At 34.3% G+C, this 23812-nt stretch overlaps 1 protein-coding gene across 3 annotated transcripts in view; it reads left to right on the forward strand.

Moving 5' to 3' along the window:
• RFX3 (regulatory factor X3) overlaps positions 1 to 23812 on the forward strand; it is a 337494-nt gene that overhangs the window by 231791 nt on the left and 81891 nt on the right. For all 3 annotated transcript variants that reach the window (XM_040244701.1, XM_040244629.1, XM_040244537.1), the window contains one exon: positions 14777 to 14851. In XM_040244701.1, coding sequence (XP_040100635.1) covers positions 14777 to 14851 — 75 coding nt within the window. The remainder of the gene's footprint in view (positions 1 to 14776; positions 14852 to 23812) is intronic.

Genomic DNA, 23812 nt, shown 5'->3' on the forward strand with positions numbered 1-23812 from the left:
CTTTGGAAGAAATTATGCTAAAGCTGAAACTCCAGTACTTTGGCCACCTGATGCAAAGAGTTGACTCATTGGAAAAGACTCTGATACTGGGAGGGATTGGTGGCAGGAGGAGAAGGGGATGACAGAGGATGAGATGGCTGGATGGCATCACTGACTCAATGGACGTGAGTTTGAGTGAACTCCGGGAGTTGGTGATGGACAGGGAAGCCTGGCATGCTGCAATTCATGGGGTCGCAAAGAGTCAGACTCCACTGAGTAACTGAACTGAACTGAGGGTCTCCTTATGTGTCTTTAATTTTAAATGCTAAATTATTTTTCATATAACAATAATTTTTTACAATTTTGAACCAGAACACATTTGCACATGAAGATCAAAAATTTGTGATTATAGTTAGTGATATTTTTATACTTATCACAACGTAGTTTATCTTATATGAAACTATACAGTAATTAGCAATTTGCTGTAAGAAGCTTTATTTACTCATTCCTCCATAAAATAACATTTGTATTCTTATAATTAGATGGTTATTTATGGAGTTGTTTTTTCTTCTTGATAAGGAAACTAACTGAATAAGATTACATTAATCATTTTTGAGACTGTGCTATGAAAGCTAATTTTCTACTTTTCTGTATATACATTTAGTAATTATATATGTTAAATGACTCTTGCTAAAATTAGATCCCACCAAAGGCACGAGGTAAATGTATCAAAACTAGTACTGTTCGTATCTCTACCTCTTTTGATTAATGTAAAATATTGTAATTTCTTTCAGTTGTTTGGAGGAAAATTTGAATGTCCATCTATGGCTATTTAAGTAAAAGTCTGAGCTATCTTATGTAATGTATAGAAAGTTAAGAATCATTCAAGAATTTTAATGCTTTTATTTCTTTATCCTTGAATTTACACATTTGTGGATATGGTATGTGAGAATGCTTTTTCTAGGAAGATGAATACATTTTGTTATTGTTTAGTCATTAAGTCATGTCCAGCTCTTCTGCAACTCTGTGGACTGTATAGCCCACCAGGCTTCTCTGTCCATGGGGTTTCTCAGGCAAGAACACAGAGAAAGTGCTTCACAAGATAGTGCTTCATAAAATGACTTTGTTTTCTTATTTTTTACTGGAGTGGTACCAATGGCTATTTCTTTTAAAGTTTTTATTAATTTATTTTTATGAATAAGTTATACATTCTTAAGTTGCACAATTCAAAAGATAAAAGAAAGTGCTTCATGCAGTGTCTCTCTCACTCGTTTCTCAGTTCTTCTCCGAGGAGGTAGTCACAGTTACCGAGTTCTTTGAGTATCACTCTAGAGATACCTTCTGAATGTATAAGCAGAATGTCTCTCTCTTTCCCTCTCTTTAAATTTTTTTGCAAGTAGTAACAAAAGTAAAACATCTTGCTTTTTTTTTTCCCACTTCAGTATGTGTCAGAGATTTTTTTTTTTTATCAGTACTTAAAGGGCTTCTTTATATTTAAGGGGAAATGGCTATATTAGAAGGAGCTATACTGCCCATACTTCTTACCAAAGGGTAAAAAATGTTAAAATAATGTTGGATTACTTGTTATAACTGTATAGAGATAGAAAAGTAACATAGTCACATGAGATGACAACGTGTTTAATTGTCATATATATAGATATGCTTGGAAGAAATGTTTTGTTAGAAATGTGATGTTATACTTAAATCACAGTTATTTTACATTTTGCATATTATAGAAATAATAAATTTCTATTTTAAATAATTTTCTTACAGCCTTAATGATTTAAAAATGTAAAGCAAAACTACTTTTCCCACTTATTTTGGCAAAAGTATGTATGTCCATTATAATCTTCATATTTTCTCTTTTCCTATGTCCCATTTTCCCTAGGCCAACCTGAGGTCTCAAATAAAACTCCTCTGAAAGAGTACCATGAATCTTCTGCTTTCTGCACTAAATCCTGAATTGACTGAAGGTTCTGGGAACTTATTTTCAAAGCACCTAGTTAAATGGGACTTTGAGTGACTTGTAGTCTCCATTGCTTTATCTATATTCCATTCAGCTGTCAGTCAGTTTCACACTGCTCCAGCTTTGAAGCTGATACGATCTAGAGGCAGTAATTTTATGGTTAAGATTGTAAGACATTCCACCCCTAGAAATCTTGATAAAGTAGAAGGTTAAGACACACAAAATGATGGGGCCTTTAGCCACTCCTTAGCATAGCTGATGGAGTCCTCCTTAATTTCTAAAGCAAAATAGAATGTGTTATTTTAATTTTTAGCTATTTCATACTCAAACAGCATTTCAGAACCCCAGCTATGTTGCAGCATGCCAGAAATGGCTAGATTTTATTTCAGCCAAAATCTAGATTAGGGGTGTTCAATGACATTTGTATATTCTAATTATAAATATGGAAGTTAACTATGTTCCAGATGACCTGTTGCATAACTTTCTCTTGGTCCTTATATTTGTAAATCAAATTGCAAGCTAATTTACTAGTTTGAAACTAATATAGATTTTGATGGAAAAAATCACTGATGTTTCATTTGTGGAAACTGTGTGATCCAGATAAAATATAAAATGTATTGCTGGCAAATTTAAATATACTGTCATCTGTGAGCTACATATGAGTGAGCTTTAGACCCATAACATTTTAATACTGCCTGTTCCGCTGATCCATGTCTTTTCATTTAATGAGGCTCATGATCACATGATGCCTACGACCAAATGTCAGTTCTCAAATAAGAGAGAATTTCTCCGTGTTCCCGTGTTTATGAGTTCATACTCCAAAAGCATGTGATTTGGTTAACACTTTCTCAGCAAGCATAACTACAGTTGTATTTATTGGCCATGGAATTATTTGGTTTCTTTTAAGATCTAGATTTTAAAAAATATAACTATTGGTGCCCCCAAAATTTCTTGGGTTAGGGATTTTATAAACTAACTGTAGAATGTTAAAGTAATTTAACTCATTTATTTTAACTTTACCTACTACAAGTTTTAGTAACTTTCTCATCACCTTGTGAGAAAAGAAGATGTGATTTATTAATTGTGCTTTCAAAATTATAGGAAAGAAGCGGTTAGACAGGAGAAGGAAATAAAATATAAAATTAGAAAGGGGGTAAAGAGGTCAGAATTTGTAGATATGACTGTATACTTGATAAAAAATCAGAGAGAATCAAATGAAAATCTGTAACAAATAATAGGAGAATTTAGTAATGTGACTTAGTACAAAATTTATATACAAAGAAATCCATCGCTTTTCTAGATACGAATGACAGTAGTTAGAAAATAAGCCAAGACATCATTTGTAATAAACTCAAAATATACCAGGCAGTAAGCTAATAATATATGTGCAAGATCCAGCTGCTGAATAAAACTTTTTAAAGTTCCTAAGAGACACAAAAGGAAACCTGAGTAATTGAAGAAGAAGTTTCACTATCAAATATTTTGAATCTCCATAAATTAACTTAAAAATTTTTAATATGATCCCAATCAAGATACCAGTAGGTTTTTTTCTTTTCTAAGAAAGGCTGTTTACATAAATAAACCTACCTACAAGAATAGTGAAGAAAGTTGTGGAAAGAAAACTAATGATGAATGACATGGGATACAAATGGCCATACCAGTTATTCAAATGTACATCAATTTAATACTTAAAACAATAATCTGCGCATATGAATAAACCAATACAGGCCAGTAATAGACTAAAAATCATAAATAGGCCAAATGCATTTAGGAATATAAAAATGGCATTGCCTGTAGGTAGAAAAATGATGAACTATTGATAAATGATGTTTGGAACAACTGGGTAACTATTTTTAAGAGAAAGTTAGATTGGTTCCATACATTACTCCAAATATAAAAATTAATTTCACTTGGAAAGAAAAATATTTTTATTATCATTCTCTTATAATGGAGAAACATGATATAAAATTTAGATCCTACAAAAAATACATTGATGTGATCAGCTTGATAAAAGTAAGAACATTCCATATGAAAGAAACCACGGCAAAAAAAGGCAACAGTGAAACAACAACCTCACATCAAGTTTGAAACATTATATTCAAAGCATGAATTCCTTTAATATACTCTTAGAAATCCTTCAGGAAAGAAAAAAAAGGCCAAAATGAAGAAAGCTTTTGAAGAAGCAGTCTACTGAAAAGGAAATGAAAAATAAACTACAAAGAGATACTATTTTTTCTCTCTCACACAGGCAAAACTAAACAGTTAGTAAACCTTGGCAAAGGCATAAGGAAATAGGCAGTCCCATTGTTCTTAAGAAACTGTATTAGTATAGGATTGGTGAGCAATAGGAAATTTTAATCAAGATTAAAAAAACACATATCTATTGACTCAGAGTACTTATAAGAATTTAATCCACTGGTGATACTCTTACATATGTGAAATGCTGCATAAACAACTATATTCATTCAAGTTATTTGTATTAGAAAAAGATTGGAAGAAGCCTAATTGTTCATCAGAAGAGAAATAAATATATATTTTTCCATTTGTCCGTTCAGTGGGATTTTACACAGTCTTTTAAAAGAGTGAGGCAGTGTGTATGTGTATATATGTGTGTAAATAGATATGGAAAGATCCCTAAATATATTGTTAAATGAAAAAACAAGTAGTGTGTGTATGTGTGCATGCGTGTGTACATTGAATAGAAACATACTTTTTTCTATGAAAGAAAGAAAGTGAAAGTGTTAGTCACTCAGTCATATCCGAGTCTTCATGACCTCATGGACTGTAGTCAGGCTCTTCTGTCCATGGGATTTCCCAGACAAGAATGTTGGAATGGGTTGCCATTTCATTCTCTAGGGAGTTTTCCCGACCCAGGGATCAAACCCAGATCTCCTGCATTGCAGGCCGATTCTTTACCACCTGAGCCACCAGGGAAACCCCATACATTCCTATATGCTTATATAAGTACAAAGATATCTCTAGAAGAATGCATGAGGAAAAAGGGTGGGAGGCATATGAATATATTTTTAATTAAAAAGTGATTTATTATTTTAAAAAAATTCGGGCAAGCTCTTAATGATTATAAAGTGTATCTACCCAAATGCATGTAACTGCAGCAAACTTTTCTTTTACTTTATGCCCAATAAAAGATTGTCTACGAGGTATCATGGTTCAAATTAAACTTTTATCCTTGCTTTTAGAAAACGTCCTCTTTTATTAGACTGTAGAAAGTTTAGAGAATGAAAACTTGCATTAAATTTAGTAAAGATGTATAGAACCGTTCTTACTATTAAATATTTTGGAGTGAAGGTGAACATTTAGTATTTTTATTCATATACTCAGAGCCTGGATTGTTATCTTTAATCACTAACTCTCTCAGACATTTATTGAGCAATCACTATTGACCAGGCACTGTGCTTCTATGGATGTAAGGTTTACAGTATGGGTTAATAGAGCTAATTTCATCACTGAAAGGTACCTAATACTCCAAGGCAAAAAATGGAAATCCACAAAAAGCCCCAAACTTCTTTCAAGTGGTTAGCTTTCACTTTCTTTCTTGTCACATTATTTTTAAAATCACAAATGTTAATATGTTGTAAATTGATTAATTTTAGATTCACCAAAATTATGATTATCTTCTGATTATGTTACTAATATAAATTGCAAAATATCTAAAGGTTGGGTAAGATTGGCTAGCAAGAGAATGAAAGAGAGGCAAAATTTCAAATAATACTTAAACACCCCCTTACATAGAGTTAGCCAGGGCCATTGTAGGAATACCTGTTACCGCCTTACTTATTCTCTCTGAAGTATTAATTGCAGTCTAACCCTGGCAAAGAAAAAGATTAGATCTTGTTTAGTACAAGTTTCCGGGGAAGGCAATGGCAACCCCACTCCAGTACTCTTGCCTGGAAAATCCCATGGATGGAGGAGCCTAGTAGGCTGTAGTCCATGGGGTCGCGAAGAGTCGGACACGACTGAATGACTTCACTTTCACTTTTCACTTTCATGCATTGAAGGCAATGGCAACCCACTCCAGTGTTCTTGCCTGGAGAATCCCAGGGGCGGTGGAGCCTGATGGGCTGCCATCTATGGGGTCGCACAGAGTCGGACATTACTGAAGCGACTTAGCAGCAATACAGGTTTCAAGTTTCAGTCACTCAGTTGTGTCCTACTCTTTGCAACCCCATGGACTGCAACATGCCGGGTTTCCCTGTCCTTCATCAACTCCTGGAGCCTGCTCAAACTCATGTCCATCAAGTCGGTGGTGCCATCCAACCATCTCATCCTCTATCATCCCCTTCTCCTCCTGCTTTCAATCTTTCCCAGAATCAGGGCCTTTTCTAATGAGTCAGCTCTTCGTGTCAGGTGGCCGAAGTATTAGAGTTTCAGCTTCAGCATCAGTCCTCCCAGTGAATATTCAGGACTGATTTCCTTTAGGATTGACTGATTTGATCTCCTTGAAGTCCAAGGGACTGTCAAGAGTCTTTTCCAACAGCACAGTTCAAAAGCATGAATTCTTTGGTGTTCACCTTTCTTTATAGTTCAACTTTCACAACCATACATAACTACTGGAAAACCCGTAGCTTTGACTAGATGGACCTTTGTTGGCAAAGTAATGTCTCTACTTTTTAATATGCTGTCTAGGTTGGTCATAGCTTTTCTTCCAAGGAGTAAGTGTCTTTTAATTTCATGGCTGCAGTCGTGTTTCCATTGTTTCCCCATCTATTGGCCCTGAAGTGATGGGACTGGATGCCATGATCTTAGTTTTCTGAATGTTGAATTTTAAGCCAACTTTTTTCACTCTCCTCTTTCACTTTCATGAAGAGGTATGTTTAGTACAGTGTTCCTCAAACTTGAATGTACATTATGTTTGGAGCATTGATTAAATGCATTTCTGGGCCCCACCCTCAAGCCTTTTGATTGAGTGTGGAGAATGACCTAAGATTTGTATTTCTTGTAAGCACCTGGTGATTCTGATAGTGTTGATCCAGAATTACACTTTGAGAAAACCTATGTTTTAATGATTATATGAACTAAATATAAACTGAAAATGTTCATAGTACTCAGAATAGTCTGCAAAAGGCAGAATTGAAATATTAAATTTGAAAATATAAATTTGGCCTTAAACTCTGTCACCTAATCCTAGCCTAGCAGATTCCTGAAGGGTGATTGTAATCCCTAGAGCTTATACAGTTGATATCTTAAAATTAATTTAAAAAAATTAATTTTATATTCATGCACCAGTAACGCCAATCTCAAAGAATCCTGGTGAGGGTGGAGGGATGTGGGCTTTACAGAATAATCAGTGGAGAAGGCAATGGCATCCCACTCCAGTACTCTTGCTGGAGAATCCCATGGACAGAGGAGCCTGGTGGGCTGCAGTCCATGGGGTCGCTAAGAGTCGGACACGACTAAGTGACTTCACTTTCACTTTTCACTTTCATGCATTGGAGAAGGAAATGGCAACCCACTTCAGTGTTCTTGCCTGGAGAATCCCAGGGACAGGGGAGCCTGGTGCGCTGCCCTCTATGGGGTCACACAGAGTCGGCCACGACTGAAGCAACTTAGCAGCAGCAGTAATAGAAGCCCAAAACTACAGTGGTTTCAGTTTACCTAGTTAAACCAGATGTTCTCAGAACACATTCAGTTCATGCAAGTACCTTCTGTAGATTTTTTTTTCCTTATCAATATTTCAAAATAGCTTGAGGGAATAGAAAATTGCCAAAACTTTAGGTTGAAAGCAAAACAATAAAAAAAAACTTAGATGTCATAAAATTATAATTGAGTAAAAAAAATTTCATACAGTTAAACATTTGCAAGATCTAAGACTTCTTTTCTCTAAACGTTTAATGTATAAGATTAAGATAGTATCTTAGCTACTTCTGGTTCAAGAGATGAAAAGCAAAACTGGTTAGGTGTGTTTTCTGGGCATTTTAAATTTTTTTAAGAGTTAAAAGAACAACCAGTACTGAATCTTTCAGTTAAACTTTTCTTTAATATAGCTATGGAGTAATATATTTCACATGTTGATTCCTATGTCGGTTGAATGTACAATTTACAGAGTAGTATATTCAGAACTTTAGCTTCAGTGAGCTGTTTCTGTCTGCATTGCAGGGATTCATGGGCCCAAGAGACACTTGTAGATCCTTAGAAGGGAAGTTACTAGAAGGGACTAACGGTTCACACAGAGCATTCAAAGTTTGGGGGCCACAATCTACAGTGAAAATACCTTTACATTGTGGCCTTTTACTACTCATACACATACATACATGCATACATTCATGAGTACACACTTATATGCACACACATATGACTATTATATACATAATATACATTCATATACAGAGGACTGAAGCCAAAGTTATGCATACTGTGTGCCAGGATATTTGAGTATTTTTCTACTCTATTTGATTTCTTTAATGTTTAAAAAATGCTGGTCAGGGTAGTTGATTTCATAACCTGCTAATGAGTTACACCTTACTTTCTGAAAAGTGCTGCTTTGGAAAAACTGAAGAAGAGATCAAAGCATCAGCAACACGTATGAGCAGCCAGGATGCAGTTTTCATTCTTTTTTTAAAAAATTTATTTGTTTTTAATTGGAGGATGATTACTTTACAATACTGTGTTGGTTTCTGCCATACATCAACATGAATCAGCCACAGGTATACATATGTCCCCTCCCTCTTGAACTCCCACCCACCTCCCATCCCATCTCTCCCCTCTAGGTTGTCACAGAACACTGAATTTGAGCTCCATTCTTATTTGTTTTTCATTATTGTTGTTTTGCATTTCTAACACATGTTCAGATGATTCTAACAGGTGTCTAGGACCACACTTGGAAAACAGCTGTGTTGTGATTATATAGACTAAATGCAGAGTGAAAGGGTTTTTTCCTTTGTGCTCCTGGTTTGAAATACTTACTGTGAAAGTCCCCCTCCGTCCAATACACCTTAACACACCAGGAGGTGGTCATTTCTAACAGGTATAAGGGCAGTTGTCACATGGCTCATGTCAGCGATCATGTGGCTTTCTAAACAAGCCACCAAGTAGAAATATTTGTATCTTGCTGTGGTGTGCTTAGTTGCTCAGTCACGTACAACTCTTTGCAATTCCATGGACGGTAGCCCACCAGGCTCCTCTGTCCATGGGGATTCTCCAGGCAAGAATACTGGTGTGGATTGCCATGCTCTCCTCCAGGGGATCTTCCCAACTTAGGGATCGAGCCCAAGTGTGCATTCCCACATTGCAGGCAGATTATTTACCTTCTGAGCCACAAGGGAAGCCCAAGAATACTGGAGTGAGTACCCTATCCCTTTCTCCAGGGCTCTTCCTGACCCAGGAATCAAACCAGGGTACCCTGCATTGCAGGTGGATCTTTACCAGCTGAGCTACCAGGGAAACCTATTTGTATCTTAAGTAAGTAAGTGTAGTTGCTCAGTCGTGTCCAACTCTTTGCAACCCCATGGACTGTAGGCCACCAGGCTCCTCTGTCCATGGGATTCTCCAGGCAGGAATACTGGAGTGGGTTGCCATATCCTTCTCCAGGGGATCTTCCCGACCCAGGGATCGAACCTGGGTCTTCCGCATCACAGGCAGATGCTTTACCCTCTGAGACACATCTCAAATTCAAACAAAATGTAAAGTCAGTAGTTCAGGAGAAAAATTATCCCAAAGGAAATTTCCAGTCTTAAGTGTATTCTCTTCATTGGGTTTCTGTAACGAATTTTCTTTTACAAGGAAACAAAAATGATGTTTCTCCAAAAAATGTTAACTTGTGAGGTTAACAAAATAACCTATATTAATAAGAAAATATAATCATTACATAACTATTTTATGATAAGTAAAATTAACTATCATTCAAAACTTTTTGTTGCTTTGTAACTTGATCACTTTGAAATCATTTTCAAGCAATGCTTATTAATCATATTCAAGCCCTTTCTGTTAGAAAATGAATCTTGTAAATCATTTAACAAATTTTAATCTTACAAGCCACTCCTCAGAAGATATTTTGTTAAAAACAGTGATATTTCCACTTGATTAATGTTCATGTTGTATTTGTATAAAATGGAAATTATGTTGAATGTAGAGTGATAAATCTTGGATTCCAGTCTCCAGGTGTATAAATACCTATATAATCCCAGAGACACTGACTTTCCTGATCTGTGAAAAGGAGATAATATTGCTTGTCTTCGCTGTTTCACAAAGTTGTGAAGATCAAATGAGATTTAACCTAAAAAGGCTTTATAAATCATAAAACCTTCTATTTTTAAATTGCTTTCTTAGTTCTAGAAAGGAAATAATTTCTACCATGAGACCAATTTTAATTGCAGTGGTAGTTGAATATATCCATCTTGACCTTTAGTCTTTAAAAAAGATTAAAAAGCCATTTCAGAGTCACTAGAATATGTCTTGACCTATAGACAATGAATAAGTTGATATAATTATTCTTTTCCTTCTGTTAATGGCATGTAATTGAATGGTCGATATTTACATTAAGACAAAGTTCTAACTGTCCATATATATGGTATTCTATTTGGGCCATGGAATAGATGCCCATAATATCTATATAAATCACATGTACAGGAGAGCTTCTTTCTGGCCCTGTGCAACTCCTGCAAAAGGATTCAGCATCTCTCAGTTTGAGGTCAACTTTCCTGTTCCTTTTCACCGAAGGTAATTGACATTCCCCAACATTGATGCATCCTGATGTTTGAAATAAGATTAGCTCTAAAACAACTGTTTCCAGAATTACTTAAATAACTCTCTCTCTTACAAGTAACGATGATGACAGAATTAATGTCAACAATAAATAAAAGACTCAATACCTCTCCATGTTTCTCTGCATTTGAACCTGAGATTTACCTTTATGACAGCATCAACTGCCCCTAAATGAAGCCTGTGCTCCAGCCAGTTTTGACTACTTGTACCTGAAGTATGTGTGAGTGGCATCAATTTTACTGACGATGTTGTGAAGAAAAGCGCTGAGGGTAAAGGGTCATACATGCAGAGTCCCTCAGGGCCCCTCTGCAACACCTGTCCTCCCCAGTCTGCCCATCATCTGCCAATGAACGTTCCCTTCCGCTCTGCCCAGGTCCCAGTCTCCTCAAATCTCTCAACCCTCCAGCAGAGCACTTAAAGCCTAATGATAGCTCTGCAAAACAAGACGCCATCCTGTGATAAGGATTCTCCTGCATGAACAGGCAACAGGGAACCATAAATACCAATTATAAATAATGATGGGAATTATAAATAATAGGGAAAATGCTTTTTTCTTGTTACATTTTTCTATTTAAAAGTATTTGCTGCTTTAGTAAAAGTACAATATTGATCTCTTCTTTGAGCTCGGGAAAAGAGAATACAAACGCTGTATTTACTGGACCTCAGACAGCATTTGACCCCTCTCCTGTGCTCTCTCATCCTCTTTTCTTAAGGGCTTGGTGTGACTTTTCTAAGTCCTTATCATGACACTGATTCTTGGGTGAATATCTTACTAGCCTCAAGTTACCCTGGGTGCTTGGAGACTCTCCACCTGTCCTTTGATTCTAACGAGGCAACATTAGCATTTCAGTGATTGGAAAAGAGTCTGCAGCCTGATATTTAGGTCAAATTCTTAGTATGGAGAACCTTTTGCCCAAATGAGGGAAGGCCTGGTAGTCTGTCTTTTGAGAATTCATTGTTTGGTTGTGGGAACCGAGTCATACCTGTATTTACTTTAATTCTCCAGTTCCTAACTGGTGACACAAGCCCAGACATTGTTTTGTCATAGCAACTGGTGTTACCTTCCTCTCTTTCTTCACCCAAATTAAGCTTCACTCAGAGCAAAACTCATGGGTGACCCTGCTGATGAAGTCTGGGTTTCCCTGAGTAGTCGTCACTGTAAAATATTTGCAGCAAATGCTCAAACCAGATCTTTAGCATTTTGCTTCATAGTGCTTTGTCATGCAGCACACTGCAAAGCACTCTTCTATCTTCCTGCTATTGTGTGGTCAGGAAGGAACCTGGCCTATGCATGTAGGAAGCTCTCCACATTTCCTGAATTCTGACTCTTCAGACTTTGCAGGCATTCTGTTGGGGTAGCATCTGAGGTTGGTCATCCCACACTTGTAACTCCTATGGCTGGAAAACTTTTCATTGATCTCTGTCATTTTTCTGACCGAGAGGCTGGTCAGTCTTCTAATATTTCAGTGATGTGTCTAAACAGTGCAAAATCCTCTCTTCCAGTTTCTGAAAATGTTTCTGCAGTAGCACTGGAGCAAGGGTTTCTCTCTCTGACTGACAACCACCCTCAGAGGAGATTCCCATTCTCATAGGAATCCTGTTTAACCTGGTGAATCTGGAAGGTTTTAATTCACCCCAAGTATTAATATATTACTAAGTATCTTTTTTATCTTCCAGAAAAGACTTATTTTTCTAAGAATTCGTGTGCCCATTGTGGCTGGAATGTATATCAGTTTCTTACCTGCTCTTTCACACAGGGAGTTTTAAGTCTCACCCACTCCAGTAATCACACTTAATGCTCTATAAGCCTGGCTTTCCAGGCCGAACATCTCATCTCAAATAGAGCATCCCACCATTTGATCTAAGAGTAGTTGCCATAGCTTCTTATATGATTATGAGGCAATAGTACAGGATCACCATGGACCAGTCTAAACTCCAAAGCAACACATATCCTAGCATTAGATAATCGTGGAGAGGACGTGTGCACTATTAGGCACTCAGTCCTAGGATGGTTAAGAGACACAACTGGGCTATAATATACCTTAGTTCCGAGAACTTATTTCTACAAAAAAAAGGAAAGAAAACAAGCTAAGCTATAGTCCAAAGCTCAATTAGTTTAGGGAAGAAATGGAAAATGTTCGCTTATTGCACTCAATTTTTAATTGTCAAAAACAACAAATCCTTTAGTCATTAAGAAATGGAAATTGCTGTTAACAAGCAAATCTGAATTTGGATCTCTCCCACATTATTGCTCTGCTCTTACATTTTTGGTGATTTTTACCTTTCACCTAAACCTCTAAAATAGCAGGAAACAGATTATTTTATTTTTAAATAGACTAAAATCTAATTTCAAATTTTCCACATTCAAACTTTTAAAAAAAAGTAGGCATTTTAGCAAATTAGAGTTTTGAGCAAATTCTTCCTAGAAGAGATTTACAGTCATTTGAGGATGGGACTCTTCAGCTATCTTTTAATACATGTTTTCTCTCTGAAAGTAGGAATACTTATTGATACCCTTTTAAGAGATGTAATACTGAGATTCTTTAGTTTTACAATTTAACATTTAGTAAATTTAGTAGAACTTACATTTGGCTTGTACAGTATCATTTTCATCAGTTTATTTTCGAGTATAATGATGAAATACGTTAACGTTCCATCTGGCAAAGAGTATTTCAGAAGCCAGTTTACTTAAGTGTGTGATCTAAAAAATTTTAACAAAATAATAAATTGTGTTCTATCACCTTATGAATTATTTTAATACATATTTAAGAGTACTTTTCTATCATTTGTAACCTAACATCCTTCTCTGTATTACATTTTATTAACTCTGAGAAAGAAGAACCAGTAACTCAGGGAAATAACATAAAATTAAAGCTACCAATTCCTAACGGAACTAAATTTAATGTTGGCATAATTGAGACTGAACATTCTATCTATAAAGTATTCTACCATAAAGCAAGTGGACACTTGGTGGGAAAAACAAGACTTTGCTCTGCTATGGATTTCGTCATTTTTTTTTTTTTTTTTTTTGGATAGGAGTAGGCAGTATGTTAAAATTTCAAGGCATCATTAATTTCCATAGCTAGTGTAAAATATAACTTATCTATGTTTTAAAGCATGAAATATTTTTCTTAACTGCTTATATGAGTATTGATTTGATCAGGTAGCAAAAATAAAAATAATGATTTCTTTCTTATATAGTGTGGTTTTTAAATTTAACTTTAGCTAATATTGTTAATAAAATCCAGTAAGCAAATACAGGGTGTTTGGAACCTGATCTTACAGTAAATGCTATAGTGCTAGGAGCTCAGAGATAGTTATCTTTAAATATGAAGGGATCAATAGCACATCTCATTTATTATTGGCACCTCCTACTTAATTAAGGTGTTAACGATTATTCATCATATGCTGAGATTACACAGAATAAAATTCTTTCTGTGGTTGTCCCTTTTCTTTGTTGGCTTTGAATTATTTTCTCTTCTACATTCCATTTCTGCTATCATTTCTAATATCTCTGCCTCACCACCACATCTTAAAATATGATACAGGATCCATGCTTATGTCTAAATGTGTCGGTACTAATGATGCTCCACTTCCAAGTTTTAATACAGGGTTTAGAGAGAAATGGTTAGGTTTAGTAACTTTTGAACATTAATAAATGTGTCTTTGCACATTTGCATTAAAATACTAATGTATGCCTTTTGTGACAGAATAGGGCAAATATTAAATCCTTTTTAGGTGGGAGACTAGAGAGAGAGTGGTTACTATCTAACATCTTGAACTATGAAAGTCTAGAATGTTTTAACTAGCACAGTCCCCTGGGGTTCCTGCTCCTCAGGTCTCCGTGCTCCTCAGGTCTCCATTCTGATTATAATTGTGGAATATTCAAGAAGGTTTACTTTTATGATTGAGCTTATTATTAGTGTGCCTGTTTTTATGTTATTCTCTGGGATTGGGGGGAGGAAGGGGGAAATACACATTTAGTGAGAGCTATTCATTAGCCACCATTGAAGGAGAAATTGAACTTTAAAGAATCTATCAAAAATTCTCTGGTGAGCCTTTTATTACTATCTTGTCTTGAGCCCTTTTTTTAATGACATCTATTATCAGATTGAAATGGCGATTGAGACGCTGCAAAAGTCTGACGGTCTGTCCACTCACAGAAGCTCTCTTCTCAACAGCCATGTAAGTTGCCTCTTCTTCATGTAAACTAATCTCTTGCTTGTTCTGCATGTGTTGCTTGCTTCTAAATGCTTGTTTTATTTATTTACTTATTTATTTTGCTTCTTAACCTTCCTTTCTCAGCTGCTTATGATCTCTATATCACTTAATGGCATTTTTGCACAGTGGACTAGCTAAAAATAGAGCCCACAATATACTACTTCATTAGGGTTTTGTACTGTTTTGGTACAAATATAACATTTCCAAGTTAATAACAAGCTGCCATGACTGGTAAAAAGTGGCTGATGATTTAAATTTTACTAGTGTGGTATTTGTTTATAATGTTATGAAGCAAATGTTTGTAATTGCATTTTCATGTCTGAGATGGAGAAATGGTCATCTCTATTTGTATGACCAGTAATATCCTTTAAGTGGAAAAACATTAATGCCAAACCCAGTGATAAACTGTTTGAAATGATGTGTTTAACAGTGGGCAGGAAACAGCTCCCTAGAGGAGCTCAGATCCTAAGACTTAAATAAAAATAAGTCTGGGCCAAGAGAAGAAGTGAGGCTCTAAATAAGCCATAAACTGCTACTAATTGAGATAAAACAGTATTACTGTTGTTACTGTTTCTTAAAGCTTTTAACCGTTACCCAGATGCAGCATCACTATAACACTGGTGAGGATAAGAAAGTGATAACCATTTGTGAAACTATAAACATTCTCATTAAATGTTCAAATTTGGAGGAATCAATGAAAATTGATTATGAATTATTTTGTTATCATGATTTCTGAATATATGAGGAAGAGTAAATAGACCTAGACTTAAATCTGTCTAGACAGTTCTGCTAAATTAGTATCAGTAACAGTATAATAAGGATTAGAGTTTTCCTTCCCAACCGACAATGTATTCTTAAATTTAGAGATAAGTTATTTTTAATTCTTCCCCATATTTTGTGATGGGACAGTCCAAAATTGGATCCAAATGAAATAAAACATCATGTTTTTTCAATAAACTTTAAAACTTTAGCTTATAGGAAATGTTTTCATTATGCTTTTTAAATATGTGGATTTTCAAACATTTAAATTTTATATTCCAACATAACACAAAATACTTCGTTATGTTCTTACATACTTGTTTTTAGATGAAGTAGTTTGTTTTTTTGTTTTCCCAAAGGGAGGTATCATAGCAGATAAAAACAGGTTAATGCACTTGGAGAATGACTACAATTTTGGTGAAAATTATAGATTATAAATTCTAAAATAATATATATTTTGGCCCTTTTTTGAAAGTTTAAGGAATATGATTTTCCCCTTTCTGAAAATTTGTATGCAGTATGTCACTCTTTTATATTAATATGTTTCATAGGTATATTCCTGCTGTGTTGGCATGAATCTGTGGTTGTGTGTAAAGGCTGATTTACTGTATACTATTAGAATGTTTGTTTTGGGGAGTGGGTGAGGACCACCTGGTGTTTTGTTTTGAAAATGGCAAGTGTTGAAAGTGTTGTTTATTTAGGTCAAAAATGTGCAGAGGTATAAAATAAAATTCCTTAAGTTTCCAGTTACTTTTTTGAACTTTCAGACATCTTAGACTTTGTGCTTTGATATTCAATTCACACGTCATTTTCATTTGAGATATATATTTTAGTAAAATATGTGATATGCTTAATTTAACTTGAATTAATCAAATTAACTAGTCTTTTTATGAATAATAATGTGGATATAAGAAAATTTTTTCTTGTATGTTTTGATTTTTAAACTTTTCAGATATTTTAAAATTGTTATTCTCTTATAAAATTCATGAAGCACTAATGTTAATAAATGTGTATATTAAGCTGTATAAACAGCAGAGACATGTTTTTTACTCTATGGCTTCGTATTTTTTATCAAATAGCATGGCAACTCTCCCATACTGTTTACAACTGACAGAGGCATTCCATTATATAGAAAGATGGGCATAAATGTTGCTAATGCAGTGATAATCTTTCTCTAAATATCCTGATTCACTTTTATTACACCTCTGAGGTACAGTTACTTTTACTTGAAAACAACACATTTATAATCAAGTCTTTGGAAATAAAAATGATTCTTTAGATGGATATAAGTAGTGAAGAAGGAGTCAGTGTTTCTGGTGATGGTCAGGTTTTGTTTCTACCTGAACAGAAAAAAAAAGGTCCTCCTGTCTTTCTGTCCTTGGAAAGTTAGTGATGCTCCTAATTTTTGTTAGATTTGTCCAAGGAATAAGCTACTACATGCATTCCAGTTGAAAATCACCTGGTGAAGGTATTTTAAATTCTGTTAAACCAATTGGTGATCTTCAGTTGTATTAAAAACATGTGTGAAGAGTTGTCTTTTTAATTTAAATATGGGTAACAATTTCAGTTTTAATAAACTGGGAGTTACCTTTATCCCTTACTATATATGACACGGAAATATTTGAGGTTTGTGGGATTCTTTGAAGTGGACATGAATTCAACTTTATGATGGTAGTTCCCTGACATCAGTTTCTACAAAGGACCGATTTCATTAGGCAAAACTTAGGAGAAATTATCAATAGGTTATGTTCCATACTTACTAGTCATGATTTTTTATCTGAAAGTCCATTGTCATTCTATTTTGCAATATGGAATAGAATAGATTTTCTATTTTCTCATTATATATTTGATTATTTGCAGTAATTCAGGAGTCTCCCCTGTCAGTATAATTCATCTTGATTCCTTCATATTTCACCTCTCTTTCTATACATTAGAAGATGGAGTGAGGTATTAAACTTTATATCCCTGTTCAGCATATTCTTAAGAATATTTTGTACTGCTGCTCTATTTTTATCATCATCATGCTGTTATCATGCAGGTCAAAATACATTTACAATGTATCTTTTTCATATCCAGCCTCACCAGTGACTGAGTGCATTTACATTGAATGCCATGTTCTATTAACATTATTAACATAATGGCACTTATTTCAGTAATAGCTGAATAAATAGTAATAAATAGTAAATAAATAGTAATATTTATTGACAAGTGACAAGTCTAAGACAGTAAAGATTGATATGTTTTGTCCACTGATAACATCCCTGGTGCCTAGAACAGTGCCTGGTACATAGTAGATGCTCACTAAATATTTGCTAAATGATTAAACATAGAAAACAAATAATGGATGGGAAAAGACCTTATCTTACCTTCAGTATTCTAAGTATCTTTGCCAATCGTGTGTGCATTTATTTGAGGACTCATACGTGCATTCTTTGTTATGAAGTGTGCTTCGGTTAGGTGTATGTGTGAGCCTTATTGATAGACAGTGGTCTTTTCCCTGTATACCATTTGAATGAAAGAATATATTGCTGGTCTGTCATTTCCTCATGTGGAGCCTTTTGTTTATTTAAATATTTCTAAGTTTTTTGGCATGTCAAAATGTTATGGGTAAATGATGGGTGGTCTTCCTAAATGGAATTAGAATATCTTAATTCTCTTCATTGCAGATTTAAGTTTATTTTATATTCCTTCTCAGTTATAATTAATATAAATTGGTATTTAATGGTTATACTGTATCCAATTTGGGATACTTTGGATTATAAATTTAAATGTAGAAATGTTCTTAAGTGAATTAATCTCTAAATTTCATGTAACATTCTTCAGCTTGTACATTTTAAAAATTCCCTTTAAAATATATAAATAGCTTTAGGCATTTATTTTATATACCTTTCACAATTTAGCAAATAATTGTTTCATCAATTTTGCATTTTAGCTATTGAAATATATTCAGCTCAAAGCAAAATGTTGTTTTATGCTCACTTTTCCTTGACTTGGCTGTGTTGTAAATATAAATTATGATGGAAATAAGACCTGTCAAAATACATATCATCAGTGAACTGAACTTAAAATGAATTCTAATGGATAATAATCCATCTGGGAAAAAATGCCAAATGTTACATTTAGATGTTAATTGGTGAATGCAATATTTATTTTTTTTTTAATTTGTCAATCAGTATTTCCCTTCGGGAAAAATAGAAACTGTTCATCTTCCTTAATCTACTCTGATTAATATAGATTAAATGCAAAGGTTGAAAGATGCAATTATCTTGGTTTCGACCCTTACATGAATTTGTTAGTTCATTAGTAGAATACTCAGGTTTTAAAGATAAAGGTTAAAAGTTCCTATGTATTTCATAGGCTTTCAAAATCATAAATATAAACAAATACTTTTAAGACATTTTATGAATGAGTAAAAGAAATAGCAGTGGTTTATTTCTAAATTAGTAAATGTTAAGGATATTGAATTACTGTCCAAATACATTTTATTAAAGATAGAACCCAAGGAAACAATGTATCTTATAACAGGCATTAACTTCCCTAGGGTAACACATGGAGTAAATGCCTTCAGGTTACATTTAACTGCCCAGTTTCTCTTATAATAAAAATTAGTCCTTTCTTAATACTGTGTTTTAGACTCAAAGATCTGACTTAACGCTTCATCACTGTGTCAAAACTCAAAGGTTAAATGCTGGCATGTAGAATGTAGATTATACTCCTCAGCTAAATTTCAAAATCGTGTATGATAACTCCTAAACCAGTTTCTGCTTACACAGTGAGTTTGTAGGAGCAGTACCCCTGTCTGTACCACTGTTGGCAGGCTCCCTTGCTGGAGCTGTCATGGCCACAGCAGAGCCACCTCTCATCGTTCAGGGCTTTTACCTCCACTTGACCTCCCTGTGCTCTTCCCACGAGATCTCCAGGCTTCTGGCAAGGAATGAGTTCCTCTTCCTGCAAACAGAGCAAAGGGAACAAAGCTCAGCTTTGCTGCTGTAAAACTTTATACATATCCACTAGAATATCCACCCTTGTGGAATTTTTCAAACCACTAATGATTTTGTGTACATAATATGTGTATAATTATGTATATACATATGGATGTGTGTGTACATACACAGACACACAAATACATATTACAAATAAACTCAGATTTTTTAAAACTGGATTCGAAATGAAGACGAATCTTTAAGAATGTAGAACTATATAATAAAAACAATGTTTGCAAAACAGCCAGTACAAATTGAGTGACTTGCTTAGCCACTTCAGAGGACCACATGGCCAATCCAATAAAACCTTAGTTTTCTCCAGGTTACTCACTGGGGGCTTGAGTAATATTATTTAGGCTTTTGAGTATTTTAAGTCAACCTGTGCTGTAATTATCTTACTATTTTGGTGGAAGCTTTTCTTTGATTAAGAATGGCCTGATTAACATTTTTATATGTGCAAACATACCTTTGGACTAAAAGTATTTTATGTTAAACTTTAATTTTGGCACAAGTTTTCACTTTTACAAAAAGCAATTTATGCTAGCACCATTCAAATATTTTATTATGGATTTGTTTTTTCAAATTATTTTATAGATTTTAAAAATTTATTTAAAAGACAATTTTCTTGATCATGAGATAGTAATAAACCCTCATTTTTAGACATTTATCTTTACTTTTAAGTAACTAAATATTGCAAGGAGACTAGTAAGCTATTAAGGCAGGTTTTAGAAATTTTAATTTGTATCTGATTAAATAAATTATTTTCATTTACTGTATATCTTATTAAAAGTATTTTACATCAGATCTATTTTTATTATTTGTATACTTTTGGTTATAAAGTTCACATTTAAAAATTATTTTTCCATTTCTGAAAAAGTCTTTAAGCCAACACTTCCTATACAGATATATGTTCTGTTCATTAGCAAAGGGCTAAATATTTGATTTTTTATTGATTTTTATTTTTTGATAAATCGTGTCATTTTGGCTTTGACGATATGCATTATTACGTGAGGACACACATATCTATACATATAAACATATCTGACGTTTTTAACTTTGACATTTTACTGGCATTGTGTGTTTCATGCTTGTGGATGGGGGTACTTCATTAGTTCAGTTGCAAAATATTAACTGTTTTTCAAAAAATACTTATAGTTTTTAATACATTTGCCCTTTTGTAGTATTTTCTTTATATTTCTTGATCTTAAGTAATTTAAGTCCTCATAGAATATTCCTTTATATATATTCTGTATTTTGATACTCTCTATTTATTTTATATCCTTTATATATTTAGAATACCAATGGAAGGCTCTATCTAGTACATGTACACAAAACAAGAGTCATTACTTTTGTGCAATATGGTTCACTAGAGCTGTCCTAACACTATTAAGTGCAGAGACAATGCTTTCCAATCCCGGTTATCTTACTGAAGCATGTGAATAAAATATGTGAAACAGGGTTAATTTGCCATGTTTTATGTGTTGTCTCCATCAGTTGTGCTCATAATCAATGAAGTCTTAAAAAATTTCAAAAGGAGTGCTAAAGAGAGGTACTGACCCACTGTTGTAGGCAGAATGCTAGGCTGAGCTTTAATAACTGAATATCCCAATCAGTTTACCTTGAATATGTCTATGTGAACTTCTTCTATGTGTCATGTAGAATATTCAGGAATCATGTGTGAATGCCTCCAGAAAAGTTGTTTACTGACAGTAAGGTTACAAATGATTCATATTAAAAGAAATTCTTAATTTTTTGACCATTATAAAAATAAATGCTTATTTTGTATAATCTTTAAAAAAATGTTTAGGGGATGATTGTATATGTTCAGAGGCGATAGGTATATTTAAATGTATTGATATGCGCATGTGCTTCATAGAGAACTTAAAGGCTTCCTGACCAGAACATTAATTTTTTTTTTTTTTAAGTGCTTTGCTCTGTCCTTTTGGTTTAGTGGCCATATTTTCTAAGCCAACATCAATTTGGGTTTAATGACATAAGTTTTAGTTAAATATAAATATCATGTATGACTATTTGAAATTGAAATGGTTCTGGAATATTGTCTTGGTTAAAGGAAAAAAATTTTTTAAACATTTTAATGGTCTTTTTTATTAAGATTCTGAAAGTGTAGGTTTGAAGTTTGATTATAAATCTTTATGTAAGCAAAATGGAGAGATGCTTTAGTTTATTTGACTGTCCATATTATCATTTTTAGTATATATGAATTACTGGAGGACAGGGGTGAGGTCACATTCATTTTTGCATCTGATAGGCGCCTAGCACATTGCCTGGCTAATAGTTGATACTCAATAAAGGGATTCTTTTACTTCCATAACTTATATTTAACTTGAATTGCATGTAGAATATCAGCTTTTTACCACACTTCATATATATGGCATGGAAATTTGATTTAGGCAAGTAATATGTGATATATATGCTACTTTTGTAGCAATAATAACTGATATGTGAGTCATTAGGGAAATGTGTTGGAAACTGTATCAGGCCCTGAGACAGTTTATGTATGGCCTTAAGAAAGTTATGTATACCTATTTCAATTCTCTTTTTGTAAATAAGGGCTTTCCAGGTGGCACAGTGATAAAGAATCCGCCTGCCAGTGCAGGAGATGTAAGAGACCTGGGTTTGACAGTCCATGGGGTTGCGAAAGAGTCAGACATGACTGAGCACGCATACATGTTTGTAAAGAAATAATGAACAGATTGATGATTTAATTTTACTAACATTGAAACTCGGTAATAAATGCTTAGATTTGATTTTTCTAAAAATTTCTTGCACATACTGTACTTTAAAGATGATTTTTTAAAAATACGCACAGGACAACATAAAACTTTATTTTCTTAATTTATTTTTTAATTGGAGGAAAATTGTTTTACCATGTTGTGTTGGCTTATGCTGTACAACAACTCAAATCAGCCATAATTATACAGACAGCCCCTCCCTCTTGAGCCTCCCTCCCTTCCCTGAATCCCACCCCTCTAGGTTATCAAAGGGTGCTAGGCTGGACTCTCTGTGTTCTATAGCCACTTCTCACCAGGTGTATTACACATGATAGTGTATATGTGTAGATGGTGTGTTCTCCCTTCCTCTCACTCTTTACTTCCCTCACTGTCTACAGGACCGTTCTCTACATCTACGTCTCCATTCTTCCCCTCCAAATAGACTCATCAATACCATTTTTCTAGATTTCATATGTCTGTGTTAATATACAGTATCTGTTTTCCTCTTTCTGACTTCACTCTGTGTAACAGGCTCTAGGTACATCCACCTCATTAGAACTGACTCAAATTAGTTCATTTTCATGGCTGAGTAATATTACATTGTGTATACATATATATGTGTATATATATATACACATATGAAAACTTCCTTATCCATTCATCTATAGAGGGACATCTAGGTTGCTTCTGTGTCCTGGCTATTGTAAATAGTGCTGCAATGAACACTGGGGCACATGTGTCTTTTAGAATTGTGGCTTTCTCAGGGTATATGCCCAGTAGTGGGATTCCTGGGTCATATGGTAGATTTATTCCTAGTTTTTTAAGGAATCGCCATACTGTTCTCCATAATGGCTGTATATGTTTACATTCCCAGCGTTGATATAAGAGGGTTTTTTCTCCAGATCCTCTCCAGCATTTATTGTTCGTAGATTTTTTTGATTATGGCCATTCTGACTGGTGTGAGGTGATAACCTCATTGTAGTTTTGATTTGCATTTTTCTAATCATTCGTGATGTTGAGCATCTTTTCATGTGTCGTTGGCCACCCATAAAACTTTAAAATATGCACTACAGACTAAGAAAACATTGCTTTATCAACTACCATTGTAGTGTGTTTTCCAAAATTATGAAAAAAAAACATAGAGAAACTCAAATGATTGTAAAAAAGTGATTCCTTTTCGTTACACATAATTTTTTTAACATCAGTGTCTAGCAAGTTTCTTTCTGGGGGAGAAAAGACTGAAAATTTTCCTTACTGCTTATAGAATTTGTCCCAGTAGATAATTCTGTTATTGTATTATCTTATGTAAGTAAATTAGATAAGTAAATTAGAATTCTATAAAAGTGAATAGAGCCTTAATATAAAAATTTATACAAGGCAGCCTGCTGATTATGTGTTGTAACAAACCAGCACTGAAGACATATTATGCACCGTGATGCCAGGCTTGATAA

This window comes from Oryx dammah, unplaced genomic scaffold, assembly GCF_014754425.2.
Source record: "Oryx dammah isolate SB20612 unplaced genomic scaffold, SCBI_Odam_1.1 HiC_scaffold_1, whole genome shotgun sequence".
NCBI lineage: Eukaryota > Metazoa > Chordata > Mammalia > Artiodactyla > Bovidae > Oryx > Oryx dammah.